At 46.5% G+C, this 22506-nt stretch overlaps 1 protein-coding gene across 2 annotated transcripts in view; it reads right to left on the reverse strand.

Annotated features, from left to right (window-relative positions):
- GALNT17 (polypeptide N-acetylgalactosaminyltransferase 17) overlaps nucleotides 1-22506 on the reverse strand; it is a 207540-nt gene that overhangs the window by 113713 nt on the left and 71321 nt on the right. Inside the window, exons 3-5 of one of the 2 annotated variants that reach the window (XM_040532503.1) lie at nucleotides 15210-15376; nucleotides 6914-7088; nucleotides 4642-4839 (exon numbers count right to left, since the gene is read on the reverse strand). In XM_040532503.1, the coding sequence (XP_040388437.1) occupies nucleotides 4642-4839; nucleotides 6914-7088; nucleotides 15210-15376 (540 nt within the window). Of the gene's footprint in view, nucleotides 1-4641; nucleotides 4840-6913; nucleotides 7089-7181; nucleotides 7228-15209; nucleotides 15377-22506 lie in introns of those variants that run through there. The other variant, XM_040532504.1, reaches the window with a different exon arrangement.

Here is a 22506-nt window from a genome sequence, read left to right on the forward strand (position 1 = left end):
ATAAGGTGCCTGTACCAGCTCTTCCCAGAGGCACTCACAAACCCTTACCTGTGGCAGTACATCCACACTGATCTCGGACTGGTCTAAGGTCGGCTCCAACGTTCACTGAGGCCGTGAGGACTTTTGCTATAAACGTGGCAGCAGGATGTCGGCCCTCTGGACAAGCAACTGCAGCAAGTAGAGGGCTTGGAAGGGAATCAGACTTCAAAGATTAGAAAGCATTTGTGTGGTCAACACAGAGCTTTGTTTTCTTTGATCTGCTTATGAAAAGGGGCTTTAGAGACAGAGACGGGTCACCAAAACCATTATTTTATCTTTGTGTTTGATTTAAACTTTATATAAAGCCATTACAGAGCTCCGTAAGTGTTCTGCAGCTGTTGTGACATTCACACACATCCAATCCCTCTAAGCAAACACCTGCACTCAAGCATCTTCTCAGACATACCAGGTGAGGTTTCCAAACGCAAGTTCGCATTATCACCCCATGTCTGGCTCTTATGGAAATCAGCTTTCCCTTTGACTTCCAAAGCAGCTACACCAGAGGAGTGAGAACATTTTACACCTGTCTTTACACAGAAATGGGAACATTCCTGCAGTTCGGAGATGCTAGTTAAAGTCAGGAAGCACTAATTTTTAAAAATATACAGTGCTTGTACAAACAGATTCCTAGGGAGCTTGAGATTTTTTCAAAAACAAAACCCCCAAGAAATAATCCCTGAAACTCTGCCCAGCCCTCACAACATCACCTGCACGTAACAGTCTGCAACAACTCGGACTTGCTGTAAGCCTTCTAACAAGACTGCCATGCCGAGTACTTGAAAGTTGGTGAAAATACAGCAGTTTAAGCAAGCCTGTCTAGAGCTATCTACAGATGTTTTTACGTGCTGCTGTAACATGCTGTCCCTGCAAAGGTGCAGCCACACTGCAGGAATGCCATCCTAAACATGAAGGCTCACTTGCATCATTCTGTATGACGGGAGAAGTTATTCCTGAGAACTGCTTTATTGCTGCGGATATTTAAAGGTTTGAGCATATCCCGTGTGTACAAAAGCTTCAGGCTGTAACAGCTGCCTGGAAAAAGTCTCAATGGCTAAATTAAAGAGGAAAGAACACACCAATCAATTAAAATAAAGAAAACACCACATTTTTGTGCTTGTGAAAGCCATCGGGGGATGATGGCTGCTGGAAGCAGTTAAGGAAATATATATTTTTTCAGAAACAGCTAGAGATAAGTATATATAAAATAATAGCAAAAACACCACCACCACAAATCCTTATGGTCTTACTACAAATGAAACATGACAAGAGTGGGAGACCTCAATGTTATTTGCAGCCTGTGACCGAAGGGGCAGTTTATAGGGAACACCACAAGCATTTTGGCAGCAGAATTAGGCACCTTCTCTCCACTCATGTGACATTCAATAACCTAAATCCCCTTCTATTTTTTCCATCTCAAACTCAGCATCATGTACACAACCAGGATAAGAGCTCTCTTTCATAAGTATGTTGCAAGAGCAAATCCATTAGCAGTTGAGGCTGAGATAACAGGTAATTGGGTGGGTTAACTCAAATTATTTTCATCTTTAGGAAAAAGAAACAAACACCACCAGCTTTTCTGTTCTTTTACAAACCATAACTCTCAAAACCAATTTCCTCCTCACAGTGATCTTAATACTAATTATATGAGCTTTTGTCTTCCAACACCACTAAAGATTAAGTACCACATAAAACAGCCGCAGCCAAGCGCCATCCCAAGTCCAATTTAACCTTCTAGCTGGCTTCCAGCTGGCCCCCACACACCACATGCCTGCAGAGATGCCTCTGTCACCTCTGAAGCCACCCAGGACCCTTCCTTCAGCTTCAACACAGTTAAGGGGGCTTGCTAACTACTACAGCTATTGGTCAATGCTTTTGCCTCTCAGACTGAGCAGATCCACCAGACAAGTGCACAAAATACAAAGCCAGGAAACACATTATATTCTAAATAATCTACCGGTGGGACCACCAGGGTCACAGCACTCTCGACGGACCCACCAGCCAAGCACCAAGATTCAAGTCTCTTCTCTCTGGAGGCTTATGTGCTCTACTGCCAGTAGACAAGCATGACGCCCCTAATTTCCGTGTTCAGGTAAGTGTCCTCATCCTCAAGTCTGCTTAATATGCACTATCTGCTTACTTGGCTTCTTGAAGAGACAAAGATGCAAGAGTGCATTTAATTGTTTTCCTGAATCAGACCCCTGGAGCCATCGATATTTCACATTCGTAATTATAAATCATGAGTCTTGCAACTGGAGCGCAATCAGCAGATCTAGCCATAAATCTTCCAGATATCAGCAATTTCTCCAAAGCTGCTTTTTGACAAAACCTGATGCAGCATGAACTAAATGAGTCAAGCAGAAGAAATCGCTGGTGCTGGAGTTCACAGCCTAGCACTGCTGCAGCAGCGAACAGGCTCCATACCCTGAGAAGCCCCCAGAAAATCACGATCTGCCAGGTGGGAAATGAATCTGTCCTGAAGACCATAAGAAGGCAGATCCCACCCTGGGAATAACCTGCTGCCAGATCAGGTCAACGTGCAATTTCACAACATTCCCAAAGACCTGTTTTGGGCAGGACACAGAAAGCATCAGCTTTCTTCTGTTCTTCCTTGATACACAGGTTTTCTGGACCCTCAGTAAACATTTATTGAGGACAATAATAACAAAGGACTGGATAAATCTTGGCTACATCTCTTAGTGCAAAGAACTTCCAGATACGTAAGCACGCATGTATTCCTTTATACATACTAATTAACAACATTTGAACTAGAAAATTCAAATATCTTCACCAAAGCTCATGCTGATGCAGAAAAGGATCTATATGATGACTGTTTAAAACGTCAGTTACTGTCTGCCTCTTCCATAAGGACTGATTTAGACATGACACATTACGCTGGGCAGAATTTTATCTTTTGGGCAGAAAGTAGTCAGAGGAGGTCCGTAAGCCTGGCAAGGAAAGTCTAGCTGTGAAATGCATGCACAACAGAGTGCTAAGATCGAAGGTGTCTTTGTGTATTAGAATTTTAAATGTTAATGGAAAAAATAGTCCAGAAGATGTATTACAGAATCCAGGTATTATAGCAGTCCTAGTCATTCAAAAAGACTTCCTTGTGGGAAAATTATTGGACAGAGCAGCAACCTGGAGCCAGTTTGGGACCAGGCCATATTTTAGATGAGTTTCATGCCATCAGCACTCTGCCTGGATAATTATATCTTGTGAATTATCCATGAGAGAAAATTGCCTCCAAACGTGTTCCCACAGCTGTCTGTCTCCAGTCTTCACTGCTGAATATTTGGTAGGGGCTGTCACACCGGGGCTCACGGGCACACTGGTGCCCCTGTCTCAGGCAGGGGAATTGCTCTTAAGGCTGCCATAAAACTCGTGCACCACGGATATGAAACAAGCAAAGAAAACCAAGACACACACGCACACACACATCCCCCAAAAAGGAACAAACTGCCTTTTTCCACTCCTACTCTTATCCTAAAAGGTCACTCTAAAACTAATGTACCTTTGTATATGGTAATTTAAGAATTTCCTCTAATCCCACGCATAATTACATGGAGTACTGCACTGGTATCCCTTTCATACACATACTGTCATGAAGTGCGTAGCGTTCATAGCATTATATGACAAAAAAATAACTGTAGTCATTTATTTCTGGTCTGTATGTGGTTACACAACATAATGCAAAGAGACAGTATTTTTCCATTAGCTTTTTGTTGTGGACACTACCCATTTATCTTTCTCATAATCCTTCCCCCAGTGCATGTTAACAACGTTATTTTAGTAAGTTGTTTAATTATTTAACATCACCACGAGGCTATTGGGTTTGGTACAGAAGCTGTTTCCCAGAGCAGGGCACAGAGGCATTGCCCATCTGTCCTGGCTGCCTTTAACTCCTGTGCCCCAATTCCACACACCACAGCCCGAAGCAGCAGTGTCCACGTTACATTCCCCATATTTAGGGGCTGTCAAGAGGAAATAACTGAACTCCGCAGGCAGCGCAACCCCAGCCTCCCGCCCACACTGAGCTATTCTCTCCCCTCCTGCTTTTATGCTTTGCCCAAACGGACTTGTCCCATACCTAAAGCCTGAAGGGGTTGGGGCAACATTTCAAAGCTGCTGACCATGCAGGCCTCTCAGCATTAGAACAAGCTAAGATCAATTTTTATGAAGTTTACCCTGAAAGGAAATGCACTTTTTATTCAAGAAAACCCAGTGCCATATTTCATGAATTCACACTTAGTTCATTATACAGGAATAATCACCTCATTCCTTATGATTTGCAAAATCGTAATGCTATAATTGAAGTAAAGCGACTGTCGAATGCAGTTAAACATAAGACCGTATAGATCTACACAGCTCCTATACCCCCCTGTGTTTCTGCACATCGTTACCAAATAACACCCTTTCCCAAAGCACCCCAGCGAAACCCCTCCCAGCTTGTGTTACAGCCCAACAGGCAGCCTCTCTGAGCTGCCTCCTGTTACCATCCGATATCCAGCCTCTCTAAGCTGGCTCTCTTATTTTATCTTTCCACATTTTGCCCTGTCACACCTCACTGACAGAACCGGAGTGGTCCCCGGCTCTGTGACGTACCTGATGGGCAGCGAGGGGTCCCCAGCATCCCACCAGTCCTTGGGGGGGCTGATGTACATGCACCACAGCTCCCAGCTGTACCCGTGGGCAGAGTTCTCGTAGCGCTGCACCTCAAAGTTGTCCTGCTTGATGTTGTCGATGGAGGGAAGAATGACCCTTCTTCGATTCTCCTGAATTCGCGAGAGTACCGGCTCAGCCCTGGGTGGTAAAAAGAAGCAAAGTGTAAGGAAGAGATTATTAATTTCTCCCCAGTTTGCAGACAAACACTGTTGCTTTTCTACAGCTTGTACACTTAAATGAGGATAAGGAAACGCGTCTTGTCACTGTTCAGTAAATAAAAGGGAATTTCGTGGACCCCTCTCTGCTGTCATTCACAAGTGGCATCACGCCTTCAAAGAGACGTAGCAAAACCAACCCAGTGGGGGCCGGTGACCAACACGAGGCTCCTCGCAGCGCCAGCGAGCAATCCTGGACTGTAATGCACAGCCCCTGTCCTACTGATCCGCTCGCCTCTGCTTCTATCAGCACAGAAATTGTGCTCAGAGACAACACATTTACACCGCCAGGATTAAAAAGTTATTCCTGAAAGGCTTGCCAAGCTTTGTCAGCCACGGGGGAGATGCAGCGAGAGGTTTCAGCACTTGCGTTTGATGGGATTTCCTGCCTGGACGCATCCCTTGCGTGGGGCAGCAATCGGAGTACACAGATGCAGCCCTGCGTGTTTGGGGAGTTTTAGCACTCTCCTACACAACTGACTACTTCTATGAAAATTCATGGACAAGCTGAGGCTATCAGCGCAAGGAAAAAAATGATTTTCACAAACTAAGGCGTTAAGCTGTTGAAATGAATTAAACCTCTAAAACTACAACTTATCTCTTCCTGCAGAGCCAGTACACCATGTTTTCTCTGGTATGCTGGTTTAAAAAAGCATTATTAAAGAGTAATTCCACATTCAGAACTTTTAATTTTCAAAATTTCTATATTTTTAAACTGAGCTTTCCTGATACCTCTACTAAAGTAGCAAAGAAATCAGCCAAACCATTAGCTAAGGGCCAGACTTGCAGTATGGACTGACGCAACGGCCAGGAAAGGCTCTGAAAAAGTGCTCAATGACCACCTGGAGACACATTTCCGTAGAAGAAATATGGACCATCAAAAGAGACAAGTGGGGAGAAAGCTCAAGAGGAAGGCTCTATAGCTACAAAATTCAGCTTGGGGACATGCAAATGTGCCCAGAGCAGAATATGCTCAGCCTCACCTCTGCAGCCCAAGAACCAGCGACAGAGCAGGTTTGGTCTGCCAACACAAGGAACAACTTCCACTCTTGGTGCCTCCAGCAATAGCAGCTGGTACAAAATATCAGAGAGCCATGCCCGTGCTGCAGAAACGCTCCCTCTCTATCTCTAGAAAAGCTATTTCAAGAGCTCAGTAAATTGTAGCTTCCTCTGTATACCAATAAAATTGGGTGTGAAGACTTAAGTGACCTTGAGAGGAATGTTTAGCTGGGAATACAGATATCAACATAAGAAACAACTCCTAAATACACTCTTCACATGCACTGTTGTTATGAAAAATCCAGTAACTGCAAAGAACTCTTTGTTGCTGTTAAAGCCTTTTTCTAGTGGATGTCACTCTCTGTTCAAATTAGACATAAGTTAGTAGCTTCTACCTCCAGTTTTCTAAACTTGGAGCATTTATTTTTTATACTTTGTTAGAGAGAAAAACCACTCTCAGTTTCCTCTCACAATCTAGATTCACAGAAGCTTAAACCACTTGAACTCAAATGTTTTGAATCTCTCCAAAAAAAAGTCCATATGAAATACCTTTCGCTGCTTTTGCACGTCTGCACTTATTCTTTGCTGCAGAAAAAACAAATCAATCTAAAACATCAGCCTTCCCCAGTGGGATCCAGCTGCAAAGGGCAAGAATGCGGGAAATGCTTTCTCTTTCAATCCCTTGCTGTCTGCTTTTTTTTTTTTTTTAATCTTAAAGTACTTTGGGCTAAGAGAACAGGAAATCAACCTGAAAAACAAACTAGAGCGGATGGAGAGGGGGGAGTGTCCATCAAAGGAGGGAGTAGAGAATGATTAGAGAAAACAAGAGCAAGAAAAGATATTCCTTATGTCATCTCAGCGTATCTCACCAGTGGCCATTCGGTACAGAAAGCCACGGGTTTTCACACACATCCTTACAAAAGGACAGACCATCCAACATGGCAGTGGACACCCCGTGCACACACACTGTAACTGGGACCCTGAGGTCGAGCACCTACCAGCCAGCAGTGAACTCCACGTGGGCATCAAAAAATCCAGTGACCTGGCCTGTGGCAGCCTTCCAGCCCTCGATGCGTGCGCGGATAAGGCCTTCCCTCTTCTGGTTGCGCACCACCTTCACCAGCCCCGGGTATCGTTTGTTGACATATTCCTCCAGTGGCGCCTTCAGTTCCTCTAGAGGAGAAGTACCAGAGAGCCCGTTGTAAAGGCACAATAGTTTTCACCTGAAACCAAGCAGCTGTACTGATGGACACCAGCATGACTTACTGGAACCAGACACCACCCCTGGAAGGGACATAATTATTGGTAACTAAGATTCAGTCAATGCTGCTTTGCAAGAGACCACTTTCACAGACCTGACTTCGGACTGACCATGATAGGATTAGAGAGGTTTTGGCTTTATATGAAAGAGCCTCATAACCATGTATCTTATGTTCATTGGGAACTGCAGATCATGTAATTATGCTGTCTACGCCTGTACATGGGCTGTGGCTGAGAACAATGTGGATCTCTCGGTCTGCAGTTATGACCAGCACCGAACTTCTCTGTACTTACAAGTTGTCAATTGAGCACAAAGAACACTCTGGGTTTTTGAAGGTGAAAGTATATGAAGGGTTGTAATAAGTGGAAAATATCAGTATATTTTCTCAACAATTTGGAAAAGCCTCCAAAATTTCAACCGCCCCATTTGAGAATCTTTGAGATTCTCAGACTAAGATTTAGTTTCAGTTCATAACACTGAAAACCATCCCATGTAGGGGCACAAGGTGTTCACCTGCCACGTGCACCCTTCCACCTTTCAAAACACTCTGCCCAACACTAAAAACAAAGAAATTCCAATTTCCAACAAAAGTGCCCTGCTACACATGTACCACAGCCTGGTGGGAGTAGCCACCAGCCTCCTGTTACAGAACCCGCGCTCTGTGCCTGTTTTTTCTAGTGCTCTGCCTTGGTCCTTTTACCTCCTGGTGTATCAGTTCATACCCCTCACACATACTCCCTTTTCCAGGAAGAAAGAGGAAAAAAAAAAAAAAAAGATCACCAGATCACCACTAACATAATCCACAGGTTACAGCAACAAAGCAGTTCCTACGTGAAGAAAACAGCAGTGGAGAGCAGAAAAGTGAACAGTAAGTCCCATCTGTTGGGCTCAGCTCGAGATCACATCAAAGGATACGGGATCCTCTCTTCCCTTTCCCTCCATGCCTTCTTTCAAGTACATAACGTGCTTTCTTCAAACCGCCTTTTTGGGATTGTTCCCCTCACATACCAATTTCCCCAAAGTCTCATTTCTCTTTTATGCTGAAATGGGAATAAAAAGAATAAAGCAAATGAGCCCCTTCCTCAACTCAATGCATCTGCATCACATACACACATAACTCAGCAACTTCCATTTCATGCTGAGCTACTTGGAGAAAAACCAATGTTTTATGGAGACAACAACTCTTCTGAATGGTTTTAAGGAGACAGGGACATTGGCATATGAAACCCCACAAGCCCAGTACCAGCCTTTCACGTGTTTTGTCATTAATACTGCAGACCATAGCATTATACTAGATTGAACAATTAAAACACATTTTAAAAAAATGGAGTTTTAAGCTTCCCCCGTTGATGGGAAACAGAAAAAACACTCATGAGCAGCTTGAAGGAGAGTGTAGCTCTAGCGAGCAAGGAAGAACTGTAACTTTACCTCTGGAGTGTGGTGACAGGTGGAGCCTGAGAGGTGCCTACCCCACCGTGCTGTGTAATGGGCAGAAACTCCCAGGGGAGCCACAGCTGCATCCTCCTCCTGCCTGAAAGGGTGCTGGGTGCCAACAGGTAAGGAGCACACAGGCCAGCGCAGCACAGCTGTGCACGTGTCAAACATCACGAGGCTGGACCCCCGTGACCAGGAAGGGATGCTGAAGGTGTTTGGGACTGAGCATCATTTTAACCTTGCACCTCCATCAGCAGAGGCCAGAGTTGCCATCCCCTGCCCACAAGTATCCCTAAGGGACTGCTTCCCAAGTGGAGAAATGCTTGGAGACAAAAGCATTAACCAGACATGGGAAACGTGGCTCCTCTTTGTGCTATAGGCCTCCTGCACAACCTGGCACAGATTTCTGGGCTGGTTCCCCTGCTTCCCTCCCAGTCTGCCCCAGCACTTGCCTTCTTGGGCAAGAATTAGCTTTCTCACGTGCCTGTGTAAGCCCTCACGACAGGATGGCTGCACACCTGTGTTGGCCTCAGGCAGCCTCTCACACTTGTGAGCAGCTCTGCAGGAGGAGGGCCCAGTGCTCAGCAGGCAATGAGCATGTGGCACACCTGCCTCGGTACGAGGAGGTACCTCCCCAGCACCCAGCCAGCAGGGTGGGCTTTAGATGTCATTTCTCAGCACATGCAGAAGTTCAGGTGCGAAAAAAAACAGTATCAGGGATCAAAAGTGAAATCCCACTCTCTGGGAATGCCCCGCAAAATTCCCATTTGAGTATCAAGCCATCCCTGCAGGACTGACATGGCCATGCTGAAAAGCACCAACAGCAACACTGCTGAAAATGAGAATGTCCACAAGATAGTGCACCATTGACAATTTTAGCATGATATCCAGCTCAGAAACACCACTGCTTCATCCCTCCTAATCAAAAGTGAGTCTAAGCAGCCCATGAACCCATGAGATAACTGTATGGGTGGATCTACAGCGGCTACAACTGGCAATTTGATCCCAGCTGAGCACTGCAATGGAATTTGGATACCCCTTTCTCTTATATCTTATGGCATTCCATGCATCCTTCATGGATGCCTACCTGGGCCATCCTTCACAGCATACCCACATCATTCCTGAATCTCAGTTGTTACAGATGCAATCAATACTTGCACACGGAGGCATTTGTGAACATTTGGTCTTTGCCATTGCACAAGCCACTTAGAGGGAAGATTTGCAGAAAGAAACCATACAGAAAATGCCAACAGGTTCAATTTCAATCCTCCCTTTGTTCTCCATCTGTCTGTATTGATCTTCACTGAAGGGTGAGTCCAAGAAAGTAGAATCCAATAGACCTGTTGCTCTATTAAAAAACTGAGCTGTCAGCTATAATGACTTATGTTACGTATTGCAAAGTATTTTGTCACCTACATGTGCTTTCTGGGAAATAGGCCTGCCAAAGAAATTGAACCACCTGATGCCACTAGAAGTAACTATACCATGGACATCAGCCCTGAAACAACTAAAGGAACATCCACTGCTCCATGTTTAATGCTGCTAATCCCGCCCCAGCTAAAGCCCCGAGAACCAACGCTGGGAACTACCCAGTGGCACAGAAAGAAAGGAGCAAAGACCAATGGCACCAGAGGAGCCAAAGGAACCACCAACAGTAGAAAACTTCTTACACCACGTTCAGCCAGGCTTAGGGAGCGGACCACGTGTCCTCTACGCCCCTAAGGAAAACACAGGAGTGTTTGCAAGGCTGAGCCAGGTGGGAAAAGTCCACAGAGCCCAAGGCTGTTATCAGAAACTGCAGGCTGGAGGACACACGGGTCGGGGCTGAGAATGCTCCAGCGCCATGGGAACACCAGCACTCCCTTCTGCCCCGTGCTCTCGCTTGCCTGAAACACCGAAGCTATCATGGGCTGGAATTCTACAGCAACCCACAAAAGAAACTCCTTCAATGGTCAATAAATGAACGTACAAATTTTGGCAACGAGACACAGATCCAGGTGAGTCTCTGAAGCTTTCAATGTTTGCAGGTAAATATTCAATATGAAACTGTGAAAAGGGAGCAGGTGCGTGAACCAATCCCCGTATGGAGATAGAGACCAAGCTGGTCCCACAAAGTGCCTTCAGCTCTAACTTTCTGGCTGACTAAAGCCAAAGAAATAGGGACAAACCACCAAGGTTTGCTGCTCCCCTCCCACCTCTGCAGGGACTGAAAGCCTGAGTCCTGATTGCCAGTGGGATGGCACCAGGTCAGCTGCAATTAAATAACCCATCTTCAGGTTTGAGCAACTAGAATAATTAGGCCAATATCTTGGAAAAGCTAAGACTCAGCTTCTTGCAAGTCTGTTAAAAACTGACCTCAGCACACATGCACGCACACTGCAAGCGAGCCAGCTCCTGGGAGAGCGCACACAAACCGCTGCTGGTGGTGTTGAAACCAGCTGCAAAACCAGACAGTGATACATCAAGTCACCGATAATACTTTACACGGGGGCAAATTACAACCCCTAGCATGTGTACCTGGGTGTAGTCAGCTACTCTAAGCAGACTTTTATTCAAAGGTTTTCTTTTATACCAGAAGGTTTGCTTTTCAAAGAGATATTATCCCAGATTAAAAACATTAGAAGGCAGACAGCAAAAAAAGCAGGTGTTGATTAAGCAACAGACTCAGACAAAGTGTGCAACTGTGAGATAACACAGCATCTCAGGGGCATGCTGCTGCATCCCTCCAACAACCTACGAAACATGTTATCACTCAGAAACACAACCTGTGCACTCACTCTGTAATTACACCCCTACAACAAACACAAACAAAAGCAGCCTCCAAAAAAGTCTTTACAAAGTATAATGTGCAGCTCTAGGGGGAAAAGAACTCAAACTACAACTCCCCAAGCTTCTTCCTTGAAGAAGGGATTTTCTTCCTGTTACAATACATTCTTATCGTTTATCTATTTACAGCTCAGATAGGAAGAATCAGAACATCCGTGTTTATTAACTTTTAATCTCTCACTGCATACTTTTATGTTGTGCGGTGTTGTTGTACAAATCACATTACAACAAAGCTGAGGACAAAAAGTGTCTACAGAGCCTTCATGAGCAGTTTGTTCCAGTCTGAAACTGCGAAACACCAAGAGGCTTTGCTCCCATCTCTGCAAGCATTCAGTGGGCTGCCTGAAGGGCAGACACCAGACCAGGGTGCCCAGGGTACACACGTCTCACCTCCATCCCTGCGACTAATTTTAAAACTTGAAGCTGACTTAAAAATCCCAGGGGTCTTTTAATACTTGGGTTGGGAAAGCGTGTTGCTCTTACATTACCTATACATATTCCCGACCTGTATTTCCTCTTCATGTTTGTGAGAAGTATTCCCTGGCAAAAACCGCACCAGAACCCCGCACCCCCCAGCTTGCAGCCTGCAGCCACAGGTTCCCGTAAGCCTTCAGTGACTTGCCCAGAGGTTGCTCCTGGGAACCCACCTGGTTTTAATATACCTACTGCTTTTGAGTCCATGCTCTCTGAAGGTCAGTCTCCTGCCTGGTGTACAAAACAGAGCCCAAAGGCTTTGCGACAAGCAGTACGCCCACAGAAGCCACCCCTCAAACAGTCGCAGCTGCTCACCAAGAGGCTCCGGTAACTCCTCGTCTCGTTCAGTGGAAGCCACCCGCACGCAATCCCACCCCTGCTGCTTGGCACTAGCACTTGCTTCTCCAGGAGCCATCGCCAAATCTTACAGCTTATGAGAATCTATTTTCCTGTAATTATTTTCCTATTGAAGATAAATCCATGTATTACAATGACTTTGTTTGCAATATCCGAAGTATGAACTGCAAGATGTTGCTATTGCTGCTCACAATTACTTCCTACCATTAGTGTGAACTATAAGACAACGTTATTGCCATTAATAATTTTTTGCTGTCATTGAAACTCCTTGAAGATGCAGACAATGAACGCATAGGTATAAGAGATATGTATTTGTTTGTATCATTTCTTTTACAGGAGAAAACTAGACTGTTATACGCTTGGAATGAGCTCTCCATAAACATCTGCCAAGTTACCTCATTATCTTCCTCAAATCCCTCCTTAAAAATCTCATTTGTCATGATGCCTACAAAGACAACAGCATAGTGCTGACGTTATTAACTAACCCTACCGGCTAACAGCATCGCCTGGTTCCCTCAAACTGTTCCCAACTCCCATTCTCCTTTTACACTTCCCTGGGAAGGTCTGTGAGGACACAACCACCTTGGTGCTCACGTTTTGTCCAACCCTGGTCTTTCACAAGGGACCCTGGATGCTCACACTCCTGATGCGGTCAATGGACCCTCTTGGTGGGATGCACAGAGCACGCTACCTCCGTGTGCAAGGAGGTTGGCTTTTCCCAGCTCCCGCACATGCTGTAGGCATTTCTCCTCCCTCAGTGTAGCTCCTCTACCTGCATCTCCCTCCCCAGCCAGGTGGGTGCCACAAGGCACTCTGGCACAACCCAGGCACCTTGGTCAGCCCGGCTAAAACAGGCACAAAGAGGAAATCCCACAGCTGTGAGTGCTCGAGCACGCACCAGGCTTTAGCCACCATCGTCGTGCTGTCCTGCCAACACCCTGCCACCAACCAGCCCCACCACCAAACCCCCCCCAGCACTGCCACAGCCCTCGCAGCAAGCCGCCAGGGAAAACACTGGCTTGCAATCTCAGTGGTGGATAAAGAGATTTCATTCCACATCCTCAACAACAGCTGCAGTCTCAGCTTACTCAGGGGATGAAGCTTTTTGAAAGGATTCATTTCACTGTCTCATGTCTTTCAATAGTGTCTCCAGAGTCCTTGACTCAATATTAGTGCTGCATACTGAATGGCTGGTGGAGGCTGTTGAGAAACATATTTCTTTGTGTGTAGCAGTGGGTACAAAAGCTCAGTAATTATTACCAAGGGGTTCTCTAATAGAGCTCTTCTCTTCACCCCATTGGCATGGTTCAGTTTTGAGTAGCAGCATCTCATTGTGGTATTTCAAACTGGGCAATACTAAACACTGCAACAACAGGTCACCTGCGCTTCCTCTTCACTGTTTGAATTGTTCCAGCTCTGAAATCCCACAGCTTCACTGGTGTGCATCACCCTAGCTTCTGTGCTAGAGCTGCTGTGATTTCCATCAGCTGTGGAGCTGGCCTCCTGTTTCTTCTACTAGTAATTATAATTCATCAGCTTTCTATGGTGCTCATTACTGTGGGATTTGAGTGCCTATTTTTGCAGGCTTGAGTAGCTTGCTGTGTACCATCTCATCTCACTGCAGACAGACGAGTAACCTCTCAGACTCCCTGTTCTTCCCTTCTCATCACAGAATCCACAGCCCATGTCTATTATTTTTTAAAATAATATTAAAAGCATGCAATGTAAATGAAGGCGGCAGTAATCAAAGTAACAACCATTTGCTGATCTTTGTGAGATTTTAACTGCTCAAGTAACGTTACCAACTGCACACTGGAAGAACAGATCTGGGAAGAATTCAAGTCTGAAAATGTTTCCATGTGACATTTAACCTCTGGAAAATTTGTGTTATCAAAAGCCAGAAGGGAAGGCATTTCAACGGTGAGATTGCAAGAAGGTTGAACCAAAACACGAGTATCTAACACAGGAAACCTAACATCTTTCTAACCTAACATCTTCCATTTTTTAATGGCCTGACTTATGTGGGTCTGTATTGGGTTTACATGGTCAGGTTTTGGTTGCAGGGGGGCTGCAGGGGTGGCTTCTGCAAGAAGAGCCCAGAAGCTGCCCCATGTTAGATAAGGGCCAGTTTCAGCTGGCTCTAAAGGGCCCTGCTGCTCGCTAGAGCTGAGCCAGTGAGCAACGTTGGTGCGCCTCTGTGAGAGCAGATTTAAGAAACGGCAAAAGAAAAGTGCTGTGCAACAGCAGCTGGGAGAGCGAGGAGTGAGAAGCAGCCCTGCAGACCCCAAGGTCAGCGCAGCAGGAGGTGCCCCCAAGCACACAGTAGAAATTCCCCTGCAGCCTGTGGAGAGGCCCCTGGTGGAGCAGGCTGTCCCCCTGCAGCCCATGGGTCCCACATGGAGCAGATCTCCACGCTGCAGCCCGTGGAGGAGCCCCTGGTGGAGCAGGTGGATGTGGCCTGGAGGAGGCCGCGGCCCATGGAGAGCCCCCGCAGGAGCAGGCCCCGGGCCAGAGATGCAGCCCGTGGAGAGGAGCCCACGCAGGAGCAGGAGGTCTGGGGGGAGCTGCCACCCACCCGTGGGGGACCCGTGCTGGAGCAGTTTGCTCCTGGGGGATGGACCCTGTGGTACGGAGCCATGTGGGAGCAGTTCTTGAAGAGCTGCTGCCTGTGGACAGCCCCCGCAGGCTCAGTTCGGGAAGGACGGCATCCCGTGGGAGGGACCCCACAGCGCTGGAGCAGGGGCAGAGAGTGACCATAAGGGGCAGCAGAGATGAAGTGTCAGGGACTGACCGCAGCCCCCATTCCCTGTTCAACGTTGTATCAGACCACATGCCTCCCTGCAGCATCACCACTGCCAAAGGAAACAATTCCTCAATGAGATCTGCATAAGTTAAACACCCTCCTGAGGGTTTTGGAGATCCAAGATCCCAGCACTACTAACCTTCATCACTGTTGTCATCCACAAGGATAATCTCCTTCAACAGGTGAGCTGGTGTATGATTAACAGCGCTGTGCACTGACCGCAGGATAACCGACAGCGCTTCGTTCACGAAGATGAAGATAATGGAGATCTGGGGTAGGTCCTTGCCGTATTTCAACTCTTTGCACCTGCAGCACAAAGGAGGAAGAAACAGAAAGACGGGGTTAGCAGAGCACACGCTGCAGCACTTAGAGCTGGGCACGCGTTTAATACATGGCGAGGATGAGGGCCAACACTGCAGTGCTTTGCACAGTGTGTATGTTAGTGCCTGGGCATAACTTCAGCAGTGCTCTCTAGTAAGACAGCAGTGACAGAGCATCCTCTGGGCTGGGAGAGCACCAAGGGCAGGGTGCAAAGCCACAGTTCACTTAACTCAGGTTGCGTTTGCGTGTCCATGCATGTCCGTAGGCACATAACAAAAGGCAGCCGCCAGAACAGAGCAAGTCTTTCCTTGTTTAAAGAGAAACTTCACCTTCCTGTTCTAAGATTAACAGCTGCTCAGAAGTCAGTTTTGTTCTTAAACTGCACTTGTGAATTTTCTTCCGATTTGCCTTGGAATGAAATGAATACAAAATGACCCTTGGTTAAATAGTTTTAGTAAATGTTTTAGCTCTCTTAATAGATTCTTCTGAATACATTTCAGCCTCTGAAGTATCCCAGCAGAGCACTGCTGTGAATTGGTGTCTTTGTACTTCACAGCCAGTATAGGTTAAAAACAAAGATTTGCAATCATTTCTCTGGGTTTCAGGAGTAACTGCTTAACTCGAGCTTCGTTTTGGTGGCTAGGCATCTGCTCAGGCACATTTCTGCATATCAGAGACAGAGAGAGGTGGAAGGTGGTCCCATATCACCTACCAGCCAGCTTCATCCCTGGCAAGCAACAGGTTCACGTTATGTGAGTACACCAGGCATCACAACCAAGGACACACACGGAGCAGAATTGTGGCAGCTCTAAGCAGAAGAGATCTTTCAGGTAACCCACAGCTCTTTGAAGAGCGCATGCAGTTCCCAATGAGATGCAGATGATGTTTTATGCCACACTTTACCCTAAATAAAAGCCTAGCCTTAATTAAGCACTTCCAGAAAGCAAACAGGCTATCTTTAACTAATTTAAGCAACTTAAATTCTCCATCTTTCCCTATAATAAATACGTGCAAGGGAAGAGCAAGAAAACGAGCCTCGCTGCTCCCTCTCCTCATTCATGATGGATTAGACATGCAACATTAGCAGAGTTCGTAGAATTACAATGAGCATTTACCAAGTAAATCCTGCCCAGATAAGCAAAGAACGAACGAACGCAGGAACGATATCCAGGCGTAGCTTCAAGCTCATTGACTCGCCAACAATGACTCTGTATTTAATTGTACTGGGTGTTTCTTAGGCAACTGCAGGCATTCTTTAGACTCCAAAATGAGACACAAGAGATGAAGATTTTAACAGAAGCACGGTTCTTTATGAATCTTCTTTAGTTAAACAAGTATGCTGGATGAAAACAAGGATGTATTTCCTGATTTAACTGTTGCATACCCTAAAGCAATCCAAGCTCTCTACAAACAGGAATATACCAAATGCCAAAAAGTATCTTCCAAGAAGCAGATCTCACTTTAAAATGAACAGTCACAATGGGGTGAAATGACAACAGATTCTGAAATCCTTGCACAAAAGTTGAACTAAACAGACTATGAGATTAAAAATCTGCTTTCTATATATATATGTTGACACCTGCTAAACTGAAGGAATAGTGGTCATGGGATCAAGAGCATTTCCTTTTAATGACTGCACACCCCTGGGCAGCCTCCCCCATGGTGCACACTTCTGGGGAACAAAGAATTCAGTTTGTGATCAAAGTGGTTTGGAGGAAAATTCACAATGAATCCTCTGAGGTTCGCGTGCTGATGATTTGCATTCACCCTGCACTCCTCTTATCACTGTTCTCCTCACCTGGTTGCTGAGGACAGGTGAGCAAAGATACGGGGAGAAGAGAGAAGTTAGGGAAGGAGTGGGGACCTCAAATACCCGCACTGCTCGTGTGCGCAGAGCTGCAGTTCTTTATCGGCAGGCGGGAGGAGGCAAAGGCTTCGCTTAAATGCCGCGCTCTCTCTCTGGTGGCTTTGGCTGCGACCACAGGAGTGGGGAAGGCAGCAATTTGAAAACAAATTAACCTCAAGGTTGTCAGCCTTCCTCACGTGGGCCTCTCTGGTGCAAAAAGCAGCTGGGTTGAGGGAAGCTCTCTGCCCGCAGCCACGTGCTATTGGACTGCAGCCCCCAGGCTCCACCGCAGAGGTTCATTACCGACAAGCTGACGTGTCAACAAACACTCGTGCAGGAGAACACCTGGTGCTTCTGTGCTCTCGTGGGGCTGGGGAGGGGGGAGAAGAGCTCAATCTCAAACATAATTAGAAGGGTCAGCAGAGAACTTGTTAAAACAGCAGGAATACTGACCACAAGAGATGGGAAGCGGTTTGGCTGGTTTGTTTTTCCTTCTAAGCATTTTAAACACAAAAGGGACTGATCCAGACTCTGCTGTGCTCAGTGTTTCAGGTGAAGCAGAGAGGAGTGGCACAGCCAGCCAGCACTGAGCCTGGGTCCCAGCAGGAGCAATGACGAAGGGCTCAGGGACGAGTCCCCAGGCATGCCCGTGCCTTTCAGCAATGTGCCAGCTACCAGACCACATCTGAGGTATCATCCCTCCTGCCCCCACTCATCACCCTCTGGTGAGAAAGCATTCGGCTGATCGCCAGACAGCACCCTCCAAATTCAGCTCCCAGGCCAAAATACATCTAGACTCAGGATTCAAGACTGGCTAATTATCCAAAAGTGAACACACACACAGCCAGAGCTCGATTCTGGCACAGCTGCCATCCTCGGCCCAGACCGTGGGCTTGTCTCTTCGGGGACTTGCAATTAACGAGATAAATGTGACACTCGAGAACATCCTCAGGGGGATTTGAGGCTAACCAGCAACAGGGAGAAGCTCTAGAATAAGCCTGTTGTGCTGAGGTTTTTGCCAAGCTTATTCAGAACCTGAACTAACACCACAGGAAATCCATTTTTGCACAGGCTGGAAGACCTCTGCAGCTCCTCGTGTGTTCTAGGAGGACGATCCTAGGTTTTATTTCTAATGCTCTGCTCACACCCTGGCCAGTCTGCTTGCAAGCAACTCTGAGTCCAGTAAAACTGCATTTCCAAAGCAACAACTGCATGCATTGTGAAAACTTTTACATTTAAAAAAAAAATTACAATGGTGAGACCAACACAATACATCTTTGCTGGTGTCATGTACTGAAATTCACTGAAATTCATAGACTTAAAGACCAGCACCTCTTCTTAAATTGACATTTGCCCCCTACCAGTTTTCCATCATTACCAAAAGCTTGTTTCAGAAACTTCTGCCCCCCCCGGTACCAGGTGCTCAGCAGCAGAGCGCACATCAGCCTGCGGACCCAACGCAGCGCTGCCAGACACAGGCACTGTGCCAGTTTACAAAAGGGCAATACCTGGCCTTTTACATCAGAAAATAGCACAAATTGGAGAAAATTCAAGTAGACTGCAGTTGATCCCTCACACTTCCCTCTTTGGTAGGCAAGAAACACTCGACTGGTAAAGCGCACACCACCAGCTACTCGCCGACACCTGTAAACTAATTAGCACAGGTTACACACTGACATTTTCCCCACTAAATCCTGCTCTCCTCAGATAAATGTAGTTCGGCACCTGCTTGCAGGATTTATATCAAAATACCATGAATCAATAGCAAAAAGAAACAGATCCCTTACGGTTTTGTGTCTCATTTAGATCAATGGGATATCAGAGTAAGAGGCATTTTATGCCCCATTAAATCATCCTTGACTATGTCCCATTAAATCATGCTGACAAAACTCTCAGGAAGTTTTGTCTTACTTACGTATGGCATCGGGGGGTTAAGTTAAGGACCTCTCTGAGCTTTCATTGGGAACTGTTGCTTGTCCTTAAGTACAGGAGAATGGAGTTTAATGGGGTTTTACTCCATCCTTGGTCCAGCGAGAAGGCAGATGGGTGCAGAGAACCTGACACTACCTCACTGTGGACACTTGCACCTTTCTCGGATCCAAGATTTTTATTTTACACAAAAGCCCAACTCTGCAATCAGGAGAACACACAAGGAAGCACATGAAATATAGCATATTTACAGGGGGTATCTTTCACAGTGACTTCTTTATGCAAGAAGCCATTCAGAAATAAATGAAGGATGAGGAGGGGAGATGGGGGGGAGGGAAAATACGTCTGAGTTTATGCCGAACAGCTTGCCGTACGTCAAGCTGTATTAATCAAGTTAGCAAATTTTAAAACAAAACGAAAAAAATCACGTTTTGCTACTATGCCTGTCTGCTGCAGGAGGCTGCCTTTGAATCCTCTGATCATTTGTTTTATGCCCACCACATAGCTGTAAATCTACTCTTCAGTGCAGCAACTGAGATTAGGATGTTTATTGGCTGTCTGGGTGACAGAAAAGGGATATCATGTCATTTACTGCTTCGTGATCCCATGGCAGAAAAATAACCTGGAATCACAGCAAGCGCTCCTGGAGCACAGGGAGGCCACAAGATGACAAGTGACATTTCAAAACGCTTCTCTGCTCCGTGATTTAACGTGATCCACTCTATTAATTAATGCACATCAACTGGCTCCTGGAGCACCAAGCTATTTCCATCTTGCACCAACCACCCTGAGTCGCACTGTCTGCTATCAGGCGGCTGACAACCAACCTCAGGCGGTCTCTGCACCTTTGCTGCCCCAGTACGAACCGCCACCAGCACACCTCGCCTGGAATATGGTCAGATCCTAGCGCAGAGCAGGCACCCGTCAGTCGCAGCAGCCTGATCCTTCAGCTCCAGATTAAGCCACGCTGGCACAGAGCTAGCAGCAGATTCGTATGCCTATGCTGTGACCCGATATATTGCATACGGTGCATCTCCTATGGATGGCAGGCACTGTCAGGTAGCACCTTTCACAAAAATCAAAGCAATAAAAGAAACGCAACAATTTAAGACAATAACACATCATATTCTTTCAAAGGCCCTACCCATTGAGAACAGGACTGTCATCTTGTACTCCAGAAAAAACTAGTAACAGAGATTAGCCCACAGAAGAAGTCCAAGAGCAGCTGGACAGCCCTGCAGCTCACCCTGCTCCCAGGGCATTTTCCTCTCCAGATAACAAAAGCAGAAATATTGCTAGTGCTGAGATCCAGTAACCACTAATCCCAGATGCTGCATCAAAGACTGTATCCATCACTGACTCTAGAAGTTATCGCAGAATGTAGCAGATATGCCTCACTCAAGTCATCCACACCTGACAGCACACGCATCCATTTTCCACAGAACCTCAAATCATTAAGACCATCATTTTTTCCTAATTTGTCCCTGCTGTACTGTCTCTGAGCCCTTCCTCCCCAATCCATATATAAATATGCCTACCAAAATTTTAAGTGAAGATTAAAAACCATTAAGCAGAAAGTATAGCTGTTCTCATTTCTAGCGAGAAAGCAGAACTCCATAAATCTGTAAAGTCTGCTTTGGATGGATGTGCCCTGGGTCCCAAATACACCCAATGTTTTAGGGGTAATACCTGGATCTAGTCAAAAAGTAGGCTTCAACAGGCTGTCTGAAAATGATCCATCAGTTACCTGAATTTCCTAATGATGTATTTCTAATGAATCACTCCTCATGCCCGTAAAGCACCACAGATCATCCAGCCTGGAGCTGTCTGAAGCCATCTCTCCAACTGCACAATGGGGGTGCAATAAAACGCAGCGTTTTTTGTCAAGATCCAGACACAGATGAGCTGGAGGGAATATCAGGTGGTAAAGAGGTATTAGGAAAACCACCACTGGAGGAAAAGTATCTGTTGCTGCAGACGCAGAGCCCTGATGGTGCTTTTAATCCACAGTTTTAAAGAAGGCAGAGAAAAACCTAACCTCACACCCCCTGTGCCTTAAGACACGAGGGCAAAACATTCACCATCTGCTTTGAGAGACAGTTTTGTGTTGTACAGAACCAGACACAACAGTTTTGCCAGGAGCTGTTTTCCTCCAGGCTGGTGCTACCTCAGCAATACCCCAGGCACATTTTGGAGCATTCGCAGAGCTTCTTCTTACGGATCTGGCTATTGTCCCTTTGGTCTGCAAATGCCCCAAAGCTGATCTCTGCAACAGCCCCATCAGCACAAACCCTTCTCCAAAGGTCGTTTCCAACTCTACACTCAACTCAGTAGATCCTCGCTGTATGGGATGCAGGTGTGAAGTCAAAGAGAAGGCGTTAAGAAATGCTAACAAAAAACAAAACCTTCACGTAAAAGGAAGCACTCACACATGCCCTGCAGCACAAGACAAGCACCACAAAGGGGTCCTGGGCAAGACCACAGTGCCCAAACCAGACAGCAGAAGCCACATCAAAGCCTCCTAAAACACAGCTGCATCTTCCCCCAAGCTGCATTGTTATTTTTTAAACACGCAGCTAACCAGTACCTGAACAGCAGCAAAAATTGAGGGAAAGCCAGAGGCAGTGCAGTGATACCCGTGTGGGGTCCCAGCCCCCCCACTTGCCTGCCCTTGATTTCAAGACCACCCAAATAAGCTGCAGTTGATGTTCCTGATCCAACACAAACCTGCAAGCCTGCCTAACAGGCACACGATGCTCTGGTAAGAACCCCTTGGGCAGCGTGTCCCAGTGCAGACCATCAGGAAGGCAAGTCTTCAAGACAAAACACGCGGGGCAGAAAGGCAGCAAAGGGAATCCAGCCACTGCGGGCCAGGCTCAGGTGCCACCGCTGCAAACTGCGGAGGGAGGGTGCAGCTCCTGAGCCCGTGTTGCAGGCAGGGCAGAGCTCACCCTACCAGGAACAGCTGGCAGGCATGGGAAGAGTTTGGGCAGTCACGCTGCATCCGTTCACCTCGTGCCACGGCACGCATCCTGCCCCATGCCACCGCTGCCACCACCAAGACAGCCAGCCTCCTTTACACACGCAGCATCCTTGTACGCACGGAAGCATCACTGTTCAGTGCCCCACAAAGCATGGGAGAGTTTTACAGTGTCACACATTCAATAAGCAAGACAAGCTAGCTAAACTTATATATATAAAACTTTTATATACTTCGTGTAGCGGGAAAGGCCACTAGCAGGCTGAAAATCCCCATGACATGAGTCCCACCCTGTAAGACAGCACCAGATAACATCAGTTCCTATTGATTTTCAACATCAGTGCAACGTGACTGTTGACA

The sequence above is a fragment of the Cygnus olor genome, chromosome 20 (genome assembly GCF_009769625.2).
Source record: "Cygnus olor isolate bCygOlo1 chromosome 20, bCygOlo1.pri.v2, whole genome shotgun sequence".
In the NCBI taxonomy this organism is placed as follows: Eukaryota; Metazoa; Chordata; class Aves; order Anseriformes; family Anatidae; genus Cygnus; species Cygnus olor.